Here is a 15,605-nt window from a genome sequence, read left to right on the forward strand (position 1 = left end):
TTTTGGTCAAGCCCAATTCAACATGGTGATGGTGCCTTCTGCGCACCCCCATTCCTGCAAAGAAACGACAACAATATTAATTATGACCCATATATTCTTACACATTAATAATTATTAGGAAATGCCTTTCTGAAAATCTACTGCCACTAGACAAGTTGAAAATTTCAAACTGAGGTGCTTGTCACCAATTTTCCATTCATGGGGTTCCAATATTTAATGACAAAGTGGGGGGTGACTCCATCTTAAGAAATTATCATTTTTCCCTTAGAGAAGTGGAATGTTAGGTATACCTTGATATTGTATACTGTTGTCCGGCTTCTCCTCTTTATTTGAAAAGGATACGAAGGTTATAAAAATGAAAATAAAGATTGTTAGATTACTGATGTGGCAGGATGAGTGGGATTACCCAGATATTTTTTTTTAAATTTACTATGTTTTATTAAATATCATCGTCACGGCTGTTTTTGCTTTTTTTCTCATTTTTTTTTATTTTTATTTTACAAAAGACATATTTAAGTAGCAATTTTTTCCTTTAAGACATTTAAAACGCACTTCATTGCTTTCTCCTCATTTTCTCTTTTTCTTGCTTCTATTTTGAAAATATAAAATAAGGAGCCCGGCGCCTTATTCTCAATCTCCTACTCACTCCAATCAAATCTTAGCTAACTATCGTTTCCGGCGCTAAAGATTTATGATATTAAAAATGAAAATAAATATTAAAAAGGTCAAAAAAAAAAAAAACAAATGAGTAACAAACGCACTAAGGACAAGAAGGTGGTGTTGGGTAGCGGGAGAATTGGTACTTGTGATGACGTGGAGCTGTGGAACGCGAAGAGATGGTGTCGTATAGATTAAATTAAAAAGTAATAAATGAGAGAGAGAGAGAGAGGGAGGAGTGAAGAGTGGGTAAGGGGCGTCAGGGGTGAAGGGTTAAAGGGAGGCTCGACTTCGAAACTGCCTTTATCGAATAGCGAACCTTCGATGCACGCGTTTAAAGAGCCCTTCGCACGTGCTCGGCCCGACTGGGATTCAGTATGGTCAAAATGCGCACGTGTCAGAACTAGGCGAGACGCTTAATCCAGGTGTTTATCCCTCTCTTTCTCTCCCCTTTTATATTTTGGCATCCCCTCTTACGTTCTCTCCCAACGACAGTACCAGTCAAACATTACCCGAATGAGTTCTTTTCGAATCTGGTAACCCAAAATTCCAACTCTCCGGTGATACCCCACCTTTTGATGCTGTGATAAGGGAGAATTTCGTCAACGGAGACCGAGATTCCGGCCAACTATATCTACATGGGGCAGAGCTCCGGTGATCATAACGATTATTCCTCGACTTTCAGTGACTGTAACAGCGATAGATCCGGTGAGTTTCCGACGACATCGTCTCAGGGCCGCCGACTGCTGCTAGCCTGCGCTGCGGACAATTGCGATGATCTGATCCGGCAGCTCGTTTCCGATCTCAACTCTTGTTCGATTGATGAGCAAAAGCAAGCCGCCATGGAGATCAGGCTCCTCGCCAAGAACAAGCCCGAGAATCGTCTCAAGATCGCTGGGGCCGGGGCTATCAAGCCGTTGATTTCTCTTATCTCTTCCTCTGATGCTCAGCTTCAAGAGAACGGAGTTACGGCGATTTTGAATCTCTCTCTGTGCGACGAGAATAAGGAACTGATAGCCTCATCGGGAGCTATTAAACCACTGGTTAGAGCTCTCAAGACTGGGACATCAACAGCGAAGGAGAACGCAGCTTGTGCTCTGCTCCGCTTGTCACAGATAGAGGAGAACAAGATTGTAATCGGAATGGCGGGAGCGATTCCGCTGCTAGTGAATCTATTAGGGTATGGTAGTTTTCGGGGGAAAAAGGACGCATCGACGACTCTATATTCGCTATGTTCGGTTAAAGAGAACAAAATCAGAGCAATTCAAGCCGGGATCATGAAGCCTCTGGTGGAATTGATGGCGGATTTTGGGTCCAATATGGTGGATAAAGCAGCTTACGTGTTAAGCCAATTGGTTTCTCTCCCTGAAGGCAAAACTTCTTTGGTTGAGGAAGATGGTATTCCGGTACTCGTGGAGATCCTTGAAGACGGATCGCAGAGGCAGAAAGAAATTGCAGTTGCAATTCTCTTACAGATTTGCGAGGATAGCTTGGCTTATCGCAATATGGTAGCCCGCGAAGGAGCAATTCCTCCTCTGGTCGCATTGTCACAGTCCAGCGCCAATCGCTCTAAACAGAAGGTTAGAAACTTATCCCTCCCTCATCAGTTCAATTTTTTTTGCTAAGGATTACAAAATTGCAGGTTAAGGGTATAGAATTCTTGAGGATTTTGTTTTCCGGCTTCTTGATTAAAGGAGGGGGAAAAAATTGAAAAGAAAAGTAGGACAATGAACCCCCTACTTTTTCTTTTGTTTTCCAGAATGTACAAACAAAGTGGTTAATTTTTAATTATTTTAATTGTTAAAGTGTTTAGATTTTTTAACACAGAAAAGATTTCCGTTAGAAATTATTTGATTAACATAATTCCATGTTACTTTTATTTTTAATTTCTTTATGTTTTTTTAAAACACATATATTTTTTTCTTAAAAAGAGGGGTTAACCAAAGGTTTCGGTTGGCCCTTTCATACACGTGGCTCCCCCTCAGGCTCAAATGTAAGAAGAATTGCCATGTAATATGAGAAAAAACAAAGAAACAAGAGAAGTTGAGTGGCCATCTGGCCCATCTATCCACCGAAGTGGCAGTCGGTATCCATGATCAATTGATGTTGTTTGTTTACTTGAACTTAATTGGAGTTGGTTAATTTATTTCAGTGGTGTTTGTCGTTTAACGTGGACAGGCGGAGGCACTCATTGATCTTCTACGGCAACCAAGATCCGGCAACGTCGCTGCCAGAACGTCAGATGTGTCAGTCTAAGGCCCCCACACCACATGTCATGTAACAACACAGTCACACTTCGGCCAAAAAAAAAAAGAAAAAGAGAGAGAAAAATGAAGGAAAAAAAATGTAAATATCCGTGCAACGGAGCTTGTAAAATTTGTGATAGACGGATGTGGGTTTGTTTGGGTTTTGGATTGGAAAGTCGTGATACACGCTCTTTGTTTGATTATTTATCATGTCACTTTTGTGAGTCGGAGAAGAAAGCATTAGGAAAAGTAAAGGCAATGGCAGCCATGGGAATAAAATAAGGAATCAAAATGGAGAAAGAGAAGTAAAAGCAGTCCGGTGGATGGATTTGACAAATCGCTAATATGTCCACGAGGAACGCGTGCTGAGACTGAGGCCCGGGAATCTTTTTTCAAATCGTAGCCATTGATTTTTGAACAGCTTAGCGCTTCTCTTGGTCTGCCACGTGCCAATCTTTCCCTTTGATCAACTCGGTTTGTCCTTCACCTTCCCCAAACTTATGATGATGGCGGCTGATTCTCCATTATTTTATTTGATGACTCACCTTTTGTATAGTTTTTTCCCACATTATATCAAATCACAAAATAAAAACAAATTTATTTTCTGGAGTTTTCATGTAAATTACCATTTTACAGCTATCAAAAATCCAATTAAAACTCAACTGTGTATCAGAGAGAAATGAGGCCCATTATTAACCACAACGTATGGTAGGTATTTCATTTATCTCAGATGTTGACGAGTGAACCCCTGTGATACAAGCACGTCCTACCTTTCACATCAACTTTGTCTTCATTTCTTTCTTTTTCACCTCCAATTTCATGAGAGAGTGAAATCAGAAGAAATATCTCTCCTTCTGTAGTGTTGCTCATATTTGGAAATGTGGATGAGAATGTACGTCAGATGAGGTATGAGGTAACTGCGCTTGCTGGGTACATTTTAATTTTCGTGGCTGAGAATTTATGTAATCCTGTGAAAAAAGTATTGTCAGAAATGATCAGAAAAGGCCAACCTCACCTCATGGAAGTTAAGATATCCCTGTCTCGAGTCAACCTAACGTGAGAGCCCTGTAATTTGATGTATAACCAGCCACTGCCAGTGGCTGATGATCCGGCCCTCAATGTTGTTTGAAAAGATCAGCATTTTCCCAAGGGCGAGCGAGCAGTCACGTGGTTTGAAGGGTGACAATGTGGAGGCGACAATGAGGGGTTTAGTTGAATGTTCATCGCATTACTCGAGTGGTGAGTGGTCAATTGTTAACTCTAATCTCCTTAATTCCTGGCCCTAAACGCGTAAGTTGAAGGTATTATGAAATCAAACATGGAAAAACGTGTTTTTTATTATATTTTTCTTCAACAAAATATACTATTTATATTTGAAAATTCAAACATAAGATTAAATTTTTGGAAAGATACATACATGTTAGATGGTTTTGGAAAAGAGGGTGGAGGCTAAGACAGAATGGAGAGTTGGGCGGTAGATGCCACTACTTATTTATCTTTAAGGGCATTGACCGGGTCCGGCAGAGTCGGGTTTGGGCCATGACCAAGACCTAATCAACAAAAGGTCAGTGCTTACCTCAGCAACCGTTCATAAAGTCTGCCTTCACCGTTTCCCATTTTCCAAGTGTGTGACGGAGGGTAGCTCTTTTATTGACTACACTACAAGAGCCATCAAGCTTGACCATTTCTCTTCCCCCAACTAAAACCCAAAAGCCAAAAAAGAAGAAAAGAAAAGAAAAGAAAAAAACATGAGTCATTCAAACATGACTTTAATAACAATATATAGTAGGAATAACACCCCCCCCCCCCCCCCCCCCCCCCCAAAAAAAAAAAAAAAAAAAAAAAAGAAAAGAAAAAAAACACGAGTCATTCAAACATGACTTTAATAATAATATATAGTAGGAATAACCCTGATGTGATGCATACTTAAATGGGCTTGGTGCTCCTATGCAATGAATGGCATAAAGTAAACGCTCTTTTCTCAGAGTAGGCATTTGCAAAATTCTAAATTAAGAACCACTTGTCTGATAAAGTAAGTAACCCAAAGAATGGCTTAACCACAAATAATTAAGCCCCTTACTCCTGTTCCTGACATTCATGCTTGAAAATGCCAGACAATGGGCCAACTCAGTTTCTCATTAATTTGCTTCTACTTTCTTTAATGTTTTGTGAGCATTTGGAGCTGGATTATAGCACAAATTTATTTTTATTATTATTATAAAAGGATGTTTGTTCAATCTGCATCCCTCTTCTTTAATAGCCCCCCCACTAAATTGGAGAGTCTTCATCAACTTTCTATGGCCTGGCTACTACAAGGGCCCAGTACCTGGCCCAAGTTGTTATCTACTTGGCCCAATATGTATTACCCGGAAGTTCGCAGGGGTACTAGTCCAGCGTATTGTGACAAAACAAACACTTGCCAAATTAAATATTCTCCATTAAGTCTTATTCCACCCAAGGATATGTGGATGTAGAGCAATAGAGCACTGAGGTCTTCTAGGATGAGGTATCATTTCTCATGTACCGTGGAAAAGTTGTTTGTATTTCTAATCTGTATCTATTCCTTTCTTCACCCAGAGTCAACCCATCTTTATATCAACTTGGGATTCATATACTCAGCCCATAGGCTCTTGCTTCTTCATGGTTTTGGATTCTAGAAGATAACAAGGTATTGGGGTGTCCTTAAAGAGACCAATCAATCACCTCCACCTTCTCGCTAACTCACTTGTAAATGACTGTTTTCTCCTTTCATGTTAAGGTTGAAGTCATGTCACATAAGAAGAAATCATCGTATTATAAAAAGAGGCCTCCACCTCCTATACTATTCATTAAAAAAAAATCTTTAATCCTTTTATAAGTTTTTATATTATTTTCTCCGATATGGTCTTTATCATGTAAGTGCTTTTACCCATTATTTTATTTTTTATTTTTTTTATTATATTTTCAAATTATCTTTGTGAGTATCATTTCATAACACTTCAATAATTTTTTTACATTTAATGTTAAAACGAGCATGACATACAAATTCAACTTGTATTTTAAAAGTTTTAAGTTTTTAGAAAATTAATAAATTTACATGGTATTAAACCTTAATTTCACAGCGATGGTGTTCGTGCCATCTCTCTCCACCTTTCCATTGCATACAGGGTCTTGAAAAGGAGCATACAGGCTTACACCCGACGTGGAGCGTAGGTTTTCATTGGGAATTTTCTCAAAATAGGTCGACATCCCATTATATTTATTGGAGTAGTGTTGTTTTCTCTAAGGATTTTAGTACCAATGGAAGAGAATTTTACTAAGAACAGCATAAAATTAAAATGAAAATTTTGAAAAAGGTCAAAAGAAGAAGTGAAATTTTGTAAAAAAATATTGTCTTTTTTTTTTAAAAGAAAAGCAAATGGACAACGTACGGCCCAAATGAACGATCATGGATAGAGAGGAAACCTGATAAGGGCCCATAAAGCCGTGGGCCAGCCCATATTTGGATGTTAGCAATCATACGAAAGGTTCTGACGTCCGAGAGTGAAGATGTGACACATTTCGTAAATTTTCTCTTGTAAGATACCTGATCTGAAGCACCTAATTCACCTTAGAATGGTAAGTTAAGTACACCTTCACATTTCCATTCCTTTTTCTATTTCTTTTTAATTTTTTTTTTTTTTTTAAGAAAAAGAAAAAAGAAAAAAAACCCTTTTTTGGTGGGCTTCTTGTCTGGCCTAATAAAGTTAAAGGGTTGGACCAACGGAGAAAAAGAAAAGAAAACCAAAAACAAAAGAAAAAAGAGGAAGACAAAAACGGAAACGTCGTCACGTGATGATCACATGCGGATTCTTCTTATCTTGAAGTCTGAAGACTATATAGCCCCAGAATCCCAAGGACCGGTGTCCACAATTTATTTGCCAGGTGTCAACATCGCTACACTCTTATTCTATCTGTTACATTTCTGGGTCCCAGCCCACCAATCGCTATGGGCAGATACACGTGGCATTGACTTCCGTCACCGTGAGAGGGCACGACGGAGGACCGGAGCCAGTAACATCGGCGCGCTCAGATGGGGGAGGTGGCCCTCCACGTTCAACATCTCCACCGTGTTCCGCCCTCCAAGATGGTTTTTGAGGTAAAGCGCCACCGAAGTCGGCACCGATACGTCCTTGGCGGTTTGAATTATGCAGCAGGGCACCTTGACCAAGCCCAGTACGCCCCTCAAGTCGCTGTTAAAGATGGTTCGCGATACGAACAGCGTTATATCGGGCCTCATGTTGAACAAAGTCCGGCTGAATTCGCGGACGGCGGCTGGAACGTCGGCGCCCACAGATAGTGGCGCGAAGCCGTGGACCCAGGCGTCGTAGTTGGCCTCCATTGCCGAGAATACTTTCTCGATTTCACCTTCCTCGAATCCCCCGTGGTAGTCGTGGTCGTTTAGGAATCTGAGTGCACAAATTTCGGAGCAAATTTGGGTCTTTTTGTTTGGTTAGCAAGAAAATTAGAAGAAAAAAAAAAAAAAAAAACCCCCCACGTGTATTCGCAAATGAATTCATCACACCCAATTTTTTTGGGTTTTCCTTTTTCTTTCTTTCGATTACCTGGGAGAAGCACCGATGAGTACGAGTTTAGTGAAGAGCTCCGGGCGGCGAATGGAAGCCAGAATCCCAATCATGGCGGAGACGGAGTGGCCGACATAAGCGCAACGATCAACGCCGAGAGCATCAAGGATGTTGAGAAGGTCGTCGACGAAGGCATCAAGAGTGGTGTAGCGCCTGAAGTCAAAATAGTCAGGATTGACGCTGCCGGCACAGACAAGGTCATAGAGAATGATACGGAAATGGGGCAAGAAATAAGGGAGAATGCGTTGCCACGCGGATTGATCGGTGCCGAAGCCATGGGCGAGAACAAGCACCCGCTCGCCGTTCCCAACTACTCGGACATTCAGAGCTTCCAAGAGGGTGTTACCCATGTGCGACAATGAGGTGGGAGAGCTTGGTTCTGAAATTTCTCTCCGAAGAATGGATACGGTGTGTATGAATTATGATATAGAAAGGATGGGTAGGTGAAGGTCTTTCTGGATGTGGGTTTTGCCTCTCAAAGCTTTTGTATGTTTGGGTTCCTATTTATACTGCTGCCAAAAGTAGCTAGCTCCACTCTATAGTATTAAGTTGTGTGTGTTGTGGCTTTTCCTTTGGTCTAGATGGTACCTCAGAGGTGGGGTACCCCTTATTCTGGAGCCATGACCCATTGAAGTTGGACTCTTCTTTTTGCACACAAGCTCTTATTTAATTCATTAGTGTTTGCTTCTGCCATCTTTTGGCTCTTCTTGCCTTGGATTTATCGCTGGGCTGTGAAGCTTGGTGTCACTGTTTTTGGGCTCTGATTTAGACGCCCTCTACCATTAGATTCGTTTTTCTCTTTTTCATTTTTACTTCTTTTTCTTTTGATGATTGGAGGAAGCAAAATATCCTGATTCACCCCCCCTTGTTTTTTTGCCCAACCATATGCCACTTTAAGGTTTCACAAAATTACCCAAAGAAAAAAAAAATGAGTACCTTATATTGATCAAATGACCTTATACTAATCACATACTCAAAGCGCCAGTTTCCAAAACTTCCTGCCAAGTATACGTGATTATTGAATGCTGGAGCTCAATTTTGTGTTTGAAATTTGTTTTTCAAAATTGTTTTTGTTACGTTCAGAATTTGAAAATTAGTTATTAGCCTCCCCAAGAGTAACTTGCAAATTTACAGGGTTGTGATATTGGGACGACATGGTGATGTTGATGGGTGTTGTACTACTCCATGGGCCTTATCCTTTCAAACGAAGGCGACTTGAGTGAGGGATAATAATTGAGATTAGGTTCTAGAACCATTTTTTAATCAGTGATCGATCCCACCTTCTCCAATAGAAATTGATGGTGCCCATTATGCCCCATACATAATAAACATTAGGAATAAATTGGTCAAGACTCAAGAGTGACAATGGGGAGCCTTGAAATGTCAAACTAGACTCGGCCTTTTCTGGGGTTGAGTCTCCGACTGTCCAGTGTGGTGGAATTTTAGCATCAAAGGACATGTAAATGAGGCTCAGTTTAGGTTCAAACAATGATGCCCAAGAGTCCAATACAACTACTGATGAAGGTGATGATGATCACAATGGAGAAGGCTTGGTGCTGGTTGAGAAAGTTTCACATGGAATCTCTCGCCATCCATTTCTGAATGGGCAGGAGACATGAAGTAGGGTCGACATGGGAGAATCCGATTCAATGGGGGTAGGCTTCACCCCATAAAAATATACTGCATGGTCCCTCTTTTTCTTGTTGCCGCATCCAACTCATGCATTGGCCATGGAATTGACAACTCCACATCTCCTCTCTCCTTAGAAAATTTTCCCCATCCTTGACAAAGAGTGGCACTGCCGAATACCTCTCCCCCGCCTCTCTTGTTTCCATCACTTCTTGAAGCAAAATTAAAGCTAGTTATTGGTATCTGAAAGCTACTTCTACCAACTGCATTACTCCCTTCATTTCTAACGCTTTCCCTTCATCTATACTGTCACTTCTCATGTCTCTCTCTCACTCAGGCGCAGCATCAAACAGTAATTCAATGCAAATCAGAGAAATAAATTAGGTGGGTCTTTGTAGTTTTTTCTCTTTTAATTAATGAAAAACCAAAGACAGAACATAGGACAGGGGACCAGGGAAAGAGTCCCACACCCACGAGATGACCAGACAACGCAGGCAACACAACAACGTGAAACCAACTTCATGTGTCAGTTAAGGCAGGCTAAGCTAACAAGTATAGGTTTCAATCAATGAGATAAGGGCTTCTGAGGACACAAAGCTAGAAAGTAGCAGATAAGTTGTGGAGTATGGGGCCCTCTGCCCAACATTGGCATATTCTGAAAAAATGACATCAAGAAGGTGAGCGAGGGCAATGAACTCATGGTTCGTACCACCTTGTTGTGGAGGCAAGTTTCCGTGGTGTCTTCATTGGTTTGATGAGTCAGTAGCTTTATCTTATCTACACTTTTTTATTCTTCTTTTTCCCCCCCTACTTTGTAGTTTAGCATCTACCCATATTCGACCTTGTCTGTTGGAATTGGGTGGCTGAGTAGGAAAGAAAGATAACCACTGTATTGCACTTTAGAGTTTTGATCAAACGTAAAATAAAGGAAAAGTAGCTAGTTTCAAAACCCAAGTCATTCCATCAAATATCTTATAATTTTTATACAAATCATGGTTCAAAATGTGACATTTCTCTCTATACCTAAGCCCATTTCAGGCCTAACGCCTGTTGGCTGTGACCTCCTTCTTCCTCCCTACACCTGCCTCATAGTGGGTTTTCCTATAGCCGAAAGGCCATTTCACCAATACCTGCAATTCTCAATTGGTTGACTTGGTTTTGTGGCTTCTGTGTGGGTTCCTCATCGACTGTGGTCTTTCTTTTATATGGGGGCATATGTACATATACATATACCTACGTACATGCACATCGACTATTGGATTCCAAGTCACCTGAAAGAATAGGGGCTGGAGTCACTCTCTTGTATCATTACGTCTCAGATTATGACAAGCGTTTTTCGACATAATGATTTCCACCATAAATCACTAGTATGGATTATCATCTACTCTTCTTTATTTTTTTTCTTCCTTTTTATTATTATCCTTTTCTTTATCTCAAGTCTTCCCTCTTTATACTTTTAAAGGTATGCTAGGATAAGAGCGTTCATACATCTTTTTTTCAGGAGAACGTGGACATGCCACAAGCACAGCCCTCCACTGAGTGTTCCCTTGTTATAATGTGACCTTGTGTTGTATTTTCAACCTTCACTTTAGATTTGACGTACTTGGATATGATAGATTTAATTTCATTTTCCTTTTTTTTTCCTTTTGACGCTTGGAGTACTTTAACGTAAACTCATTTGACAGAAGGGGAGGGGCCTTGAGCAGTTGTTATACATAGAAGAGGACAGCCATGTTGCAGAGGCTAACATTGGCTTTTGGCAGGTGTGCTTGTAAGTTGTAATAACTATTGATAATGGCTTAATTATTATAGGGCTCATGAACGTGGTCGCCTCAGACGGCAACAGCTGCCGTGACTGGAGGATCTGCATCCCCAAATTTACACCAAGAGGTGGTGGTGGTGGGGTGCCCAACAGGAAGACAGTCATTTCATATCAGATTGTAAGTTGTAGCAGTGGTGGGAAAAAAAAGAAAGGTGTGGTGACTGGCTCTGCTTTTGATACTTTTAAAAGTGAAAATGATCCTGATTTGTGGACTTAGGCAGGCTAGAAGCATGCCTCCAAAGACCAAGTGAAATGGGTACAAAGCAAGAGAATGTGTATATCATTATTCTTGTGTGAAGTTGACAGAAGTATACTCGTAGCCAATAGGGCACTAAATCTGATTAGACTCTCCTCTGCACGCGTGCCTCATAAGTCCATACATTGCTCTCACAGGTCCACGCTCGTTCCCATAGTTTTTTTAGTCTTACTCTTGGTGGGTCTTCCATTTTGTTTTCTACTCTTTTATTCAATCTTGTTTCTTCTTCTTCTTGATGTCCATGGCCTCACCAATGTGGTCAAATCATATTCTCTATGCGGTACCCTTCTTCACCCCTTCAAAGGAAATAACACCCAACCCAAATTTAGGGTTATTTCTATAATTTGAAAATTTATGAAATTATTTAAAGCATTTTGACTAATAAGTTTTAATTGGATTATGTTTCGAATTTGATGCTTTTGAAATTGGTTTGGGCTTAATATGTAAGCTTGAGTAAGCTGAAATCTTGGGTAACCCGGGCTATATGGGAGCAGTCAATATATGAAATTCAAGAGAAAACAAAAATTGAATTAAGGAAATATGAATATGGTGAATATAATGATTGGTATGAAAGACGATGAAATCTTGAGAGTTTTTGGCATGGTTATAAAAGATGGGAAGCTAGTATAGACCTAGGTAGGAACGTGCAATTTGATTTAGCATGAGATATGGTGACGGATGGTTGCAATAGGAACAATATTGTATATATATGAAAGAAAATCTAGTATTAAAATAATGAGTGGTGGAGTGCAATAATATATTGGGATTAAATATGATCTTACGGAAAATTTATGATAGTGGGAATCGTTTTAAATTTGGTTGGGTTTGAAGAAGCTAAAATTTTTTGAAATAACCGAAATTTATTTTGCCTCTAACCGTATACAAAGAGATTCTTGTAATGGGGAGGACCTCTACCATAATTTTTACAAGAATTTTGAGTGGTTACAAAGGTTGACTCCCTTGTATTGTCTCTTAGTAAGGGCTTTATACTAGCTTTCACTTTATGACTATTGTAAACTTTGTTGACTTTAGGGCAAATAAGAATAAGAGTGGTTGTACTTGTCTTTTTACACATAGGTTGGTCGATCAGTTCAACTTGTAAGTTTTGAGTTCATCTCTTTTCATGGTCCTTATTTTAGAATGAGATTAATTTATGCATTATCGGGTTTTGAGGTAGACCATTCTCCTCGTGATTTGATTTTTGGTAACTCCAAGGTTAGTTATATTAATATAAATTGCTTCTTGTTAGCTAATAAAATAGGCTTATAAAATTGAAGTAAATAATGACCATTATAAATTTGGGTTAGATTCCAATAAGGTTATGAAATAGGAATAAAATTCAAACCATTATCATGACCTATAAAAAACAAATGAAAGATTCTAAAAGATTTTAGCTAAATAATGTACAAATTTCCTTATATAAAATATAATATATATCCAACAAGGCCTATACAAGCAAACAAAAATACAAGTACACTAATTTTCCATCCTCGTTTTCTTAAATACTTTTTTATATCCATATTTTTTAGGTGTCCACATGTCATCTCTTGATTAGAACTATTGATAACTTCTTATAATAAAAAAAAAATGTCCCTTCGTGACTATATTTTTTAGAATACAATATCTTGTTGGTGTTCTTGAGAACACTACATATGATTTATGTTATCAAGAATTTGGCTATAGAGAACTTTTCAATTTAAGGAATTTATATGGTGTTGTCATCTTTATTTGAGTGCCCACTTCAAAAACTAATTTAAGTTAGAAAATTTTATGTTGGTTACATGTCAAAAGTCAGAGCTTAGTTAATGAGGCTCATGATATGTAAGAAATATGGTACATCCTTCTTTATTTCCACAAAATTGTATACCAGGTCTTTGATGAGTATCTCCTTGCTGGGCTTTTTAGCTAACCCTTTTTTGTTGATCATGTTTTAGATATTTCAATGTCTTGATTATTCTTGGAGTTTATCAATTTGTCACAGGTATAGGCCTGGGTAGGAATGTGCAATATGATTTAGCATGAGATATGGTGACGGATGGTTGCAATAAGAACAATATTGTATATACATGAAAGAAAATCTATATAAAAATAATGAATGGTGGAGTACGATAATATATTAGGATTAAATATGATCTTATGGAAAATTTATGATAGTGGGAATCATTTTAAATTTTGTTAGGTTTGAAGAAGCTAAAATTCTTTTGGAATAACTGAAATTTTATTTTGCCCCTTATTGTAGACAAAGAAAAATTTATTGTAATGGAAAGGACCATTATCATAATTTTGTTAAGAATTTTGAATGGTTACAAAGACTATTGAATTCTTTCCATTGCCTTATGGTAAGGGCTTTATATTATCTTTCACTCTGTGGTTACTGTAAGCTTTGTTGACTTTAGGGCACATGAAAATAAGGACAATTGTGCTTGTCTTTTTACGTACAGGTTGGTCGATCAAATCAACCTGCAAGTTTAGAAATCATCTTTTTTTCATGATCCTTATTTTGGGAAGAGATGAATTTATACATCCTCAAGCTTTGAGATAGACCATTCTCTTTATGATTTGATTTTTAATAGCTCTAGGATTAGTTATATTAATATGAATTACTTCTCATTAGCTAATAAAATAGGCTTATAAAACAGAAGTGGATAATGACTATTATAAATTTGAAAATTCAAACCATCGAAATTAAATAATATATAAGGGTAATGCTAATATAAATATTAAGTATTAGGTGACATAGTTTTGTACAAATATGAAACCCGGGTTGGTTTGGCAACATGGAGTACAACAGAAAATTTGAGGCAAAATAAAAGTATGAGATCTATATAACATTGGGAAGTTATCTGAAAAGAGTAAGCAACATGACACTTGGATTTTTGCTTAAACTGTTATTACATTTAGGATTGTTTTATGTCCTCTTGTAAGTATAGTATAATTTGGGTTGTTATTTGATGGCCTAAAAGAAGGAAAGATCCAAAAATAAAAAAATGCATCAACTATATACATGAGATAAGCAATAAAAAAAAGTGAAAAAAATAAACATTTACCACTATCATGACCTATAAAAAAAAAACGAAAGATTCTAAAAGATTTTAGCTAAATAATGTACAAATTTCCTTATAGAATATAGTAATTATGCAATGAGGTCTATACAAGCAAACAAAACTATAATTACACTAATTTTTTATCCTTGTTTTTCTTAAATATTTTTTTTATATTTATATTTTTTAGATGTCCACATGTCATTTCCTTACTAAAACGAATGATAACTTCTTATAATAGAAAAATACTCCTTAAACTTGTGTAATCGTGTTTTTTTAAGAATACGAACCAGATGTCATCTTTAAGTCATCTGGTTCGTGTTCTTAAAAAAATGACATATGGTTTGTGTTTTCATGAATACGATTGCAAGAGAGTTTTTGATACAAGAAATTTATGTGGTGTTATCAACTTTACTCTCATGCCCACTTCAAAAACTAATATAAGTTAGAAGATTTTGTGTTAGTTACATGTCAAAAGTCAAGCTTAATTAATGAGGCTCATGATATGTAATAAATATGGTGCGTCCTTACTTATTTCCACAAAATTGTATACCAGGTCTATGATGGGCCATATCTCCTTGTTGGGCCTTTAAGCTAACCCTTTTTTGTTGATCATGTTATGAATATTTCAATGTCTTGATTATTCTTGGAGTTAAGGAATTTGTCATAGGTCGTATATCATGAATGGTTAGTTCACTTTGATTTAAAAACCTTTGTAATAAATTTAATGTAATAATATCTGAAGACTTATTTTTTATTTAAAAGTTGTTTTCAGTATGTTCTTATTATTCTTCTGATATGTGCATGGTATTCATATGTTAGTATTTAGGACTCTATTTGTGAATTGACAATGATGTTCCTAACCTTAAGTTCGGGGTGTGACAACAAGTATCTTCTGATATGAGCTGTAGAGGTGGTGCTAATGGGCCAGTTTCAGGCCTTCCTTGCCCCAATCCACTAACCCAAAGCCCACATGATTTTATGGCTGCGTCTCAAAGGCAGAGGCCCAGACCAAAACCTGGACGACCCAGTTATTCTTTAAGTCATATAGGAACATCTGTAGAATCCGAAGATGAACAAGCAAGCAACAAAGCAAGAAAAAGATCTTACATGGAAAATAACGACGTGGAAGGCAGATGGTACATGACATAGTCCTGGTCGGCCTCGAGTTGGAGCACGGAATTGACCATGAATTCAAAATTGGACAAATTTCAAATACGGCTAAAAAAAAAAAAAAAAAACAGCCAAAGTTGCCGAATCATTCAGAAATCCCTTTGAGACTGGGATAAACAATTGCGAAAAAGGAAAAAACAACATATTATTAAATCCTTGTCTAAGTAAATCAGTAGT

The 15,605-nt window shown here is 38.0% G+C and overlaps 2 protein-coding genes across 2 annotated transcripts; one reads left to right on the forward strand and one right to left on the reverse strand.

The window, feature by feature from the left end:
• Positions 1–678: 678 nt before the first annotated feature.
• LOC100252212 (U-box domain-containing protein 4) lies at positions 679–3,512 on the forward strand. The gene is made up of 2 exons (XM_002285282.4): positions 679–2,237; positions 2,836–3,512. Exons 1-2 carry the CDS (start codon positions 1,296–1,298, stop codon positions 2,911–2,913), a joined length of 1,020 nt encoding a protein of 339 aa, XP_002285318.1. The 5' UTR covers positions 679–1,295; the 3' UTR covers positions 2,914–3,512.
• A 3,182-nt stretch (positions 3,513–6,694) lies between these two features.
• On the reverse strand, positions 6,695–8,138 carry LOC100257558 (probable strigolactone esterase DAD2). Its single transcript, XM_010666213.3, has 2 exons — positions 7,487–8,138; positions 6,695–7,330 (listed from the first exon to the last, which is right to left on the reverse strand). The coding sequence occupies exons 1-2, from the start codon at positions 7,855–7,857 to the stop codon at positions 6,901–6,903; spliced, it is 801 nt and encodes a 266-aa protein (XP_010664515.1). The 5' UTR covers positions 7,858–8,138; the 3' UTR covers positions 6,695–6,900.
• Positions 8,139–15,605: the final 7,467 nt, after the last annotated feature.

Source organism: Vitis vinifera, chromosome 18 (genome assembly GCF_030704535.1).
Source record: "Vitis vinifera cultivar Pinot Noir 40024 chromosome 18, ASM3070453v1".
NCBI lineage: Eukaryota > Viridiplantae > Streptophyta > Magnoliopsida > Vitales > Vitaceae > Vitis > Vitis vinifera.

Excerpts from the sequence above, each read along its gene's own strand:
- LOC100257558 (XM_010666213.3), bottom strand. The coding sequence starts at position 7,857 with ATGGGTAACACCCTCTTGGAAGCTCTGAATGTCCGAGTAGTTGGGAAC. Across the intron at positions 7,331-7,486 it reads CTCATCGGTGCTTCTCCCAG|ATTCCTAAACGACCACGACT; the intron begins GTAATCGAAAGA and ends TTGTGCACTCAG.
- LOC100252212 (XM_002285282.4), top strand. The coding sequence starts at position 1,296 with ATGGGGCAGAGCTCCGGTGATCATAACGATTATTCCTCGACTTTCAGT. Across the intron at positions 2,238-2,835 it reads CCAATCGCTCTAAACAGAAG|GCGGAGGCACTCATTGATCT; the intron begins GTTAGAAACTTA and ends TAACGTGGACAG.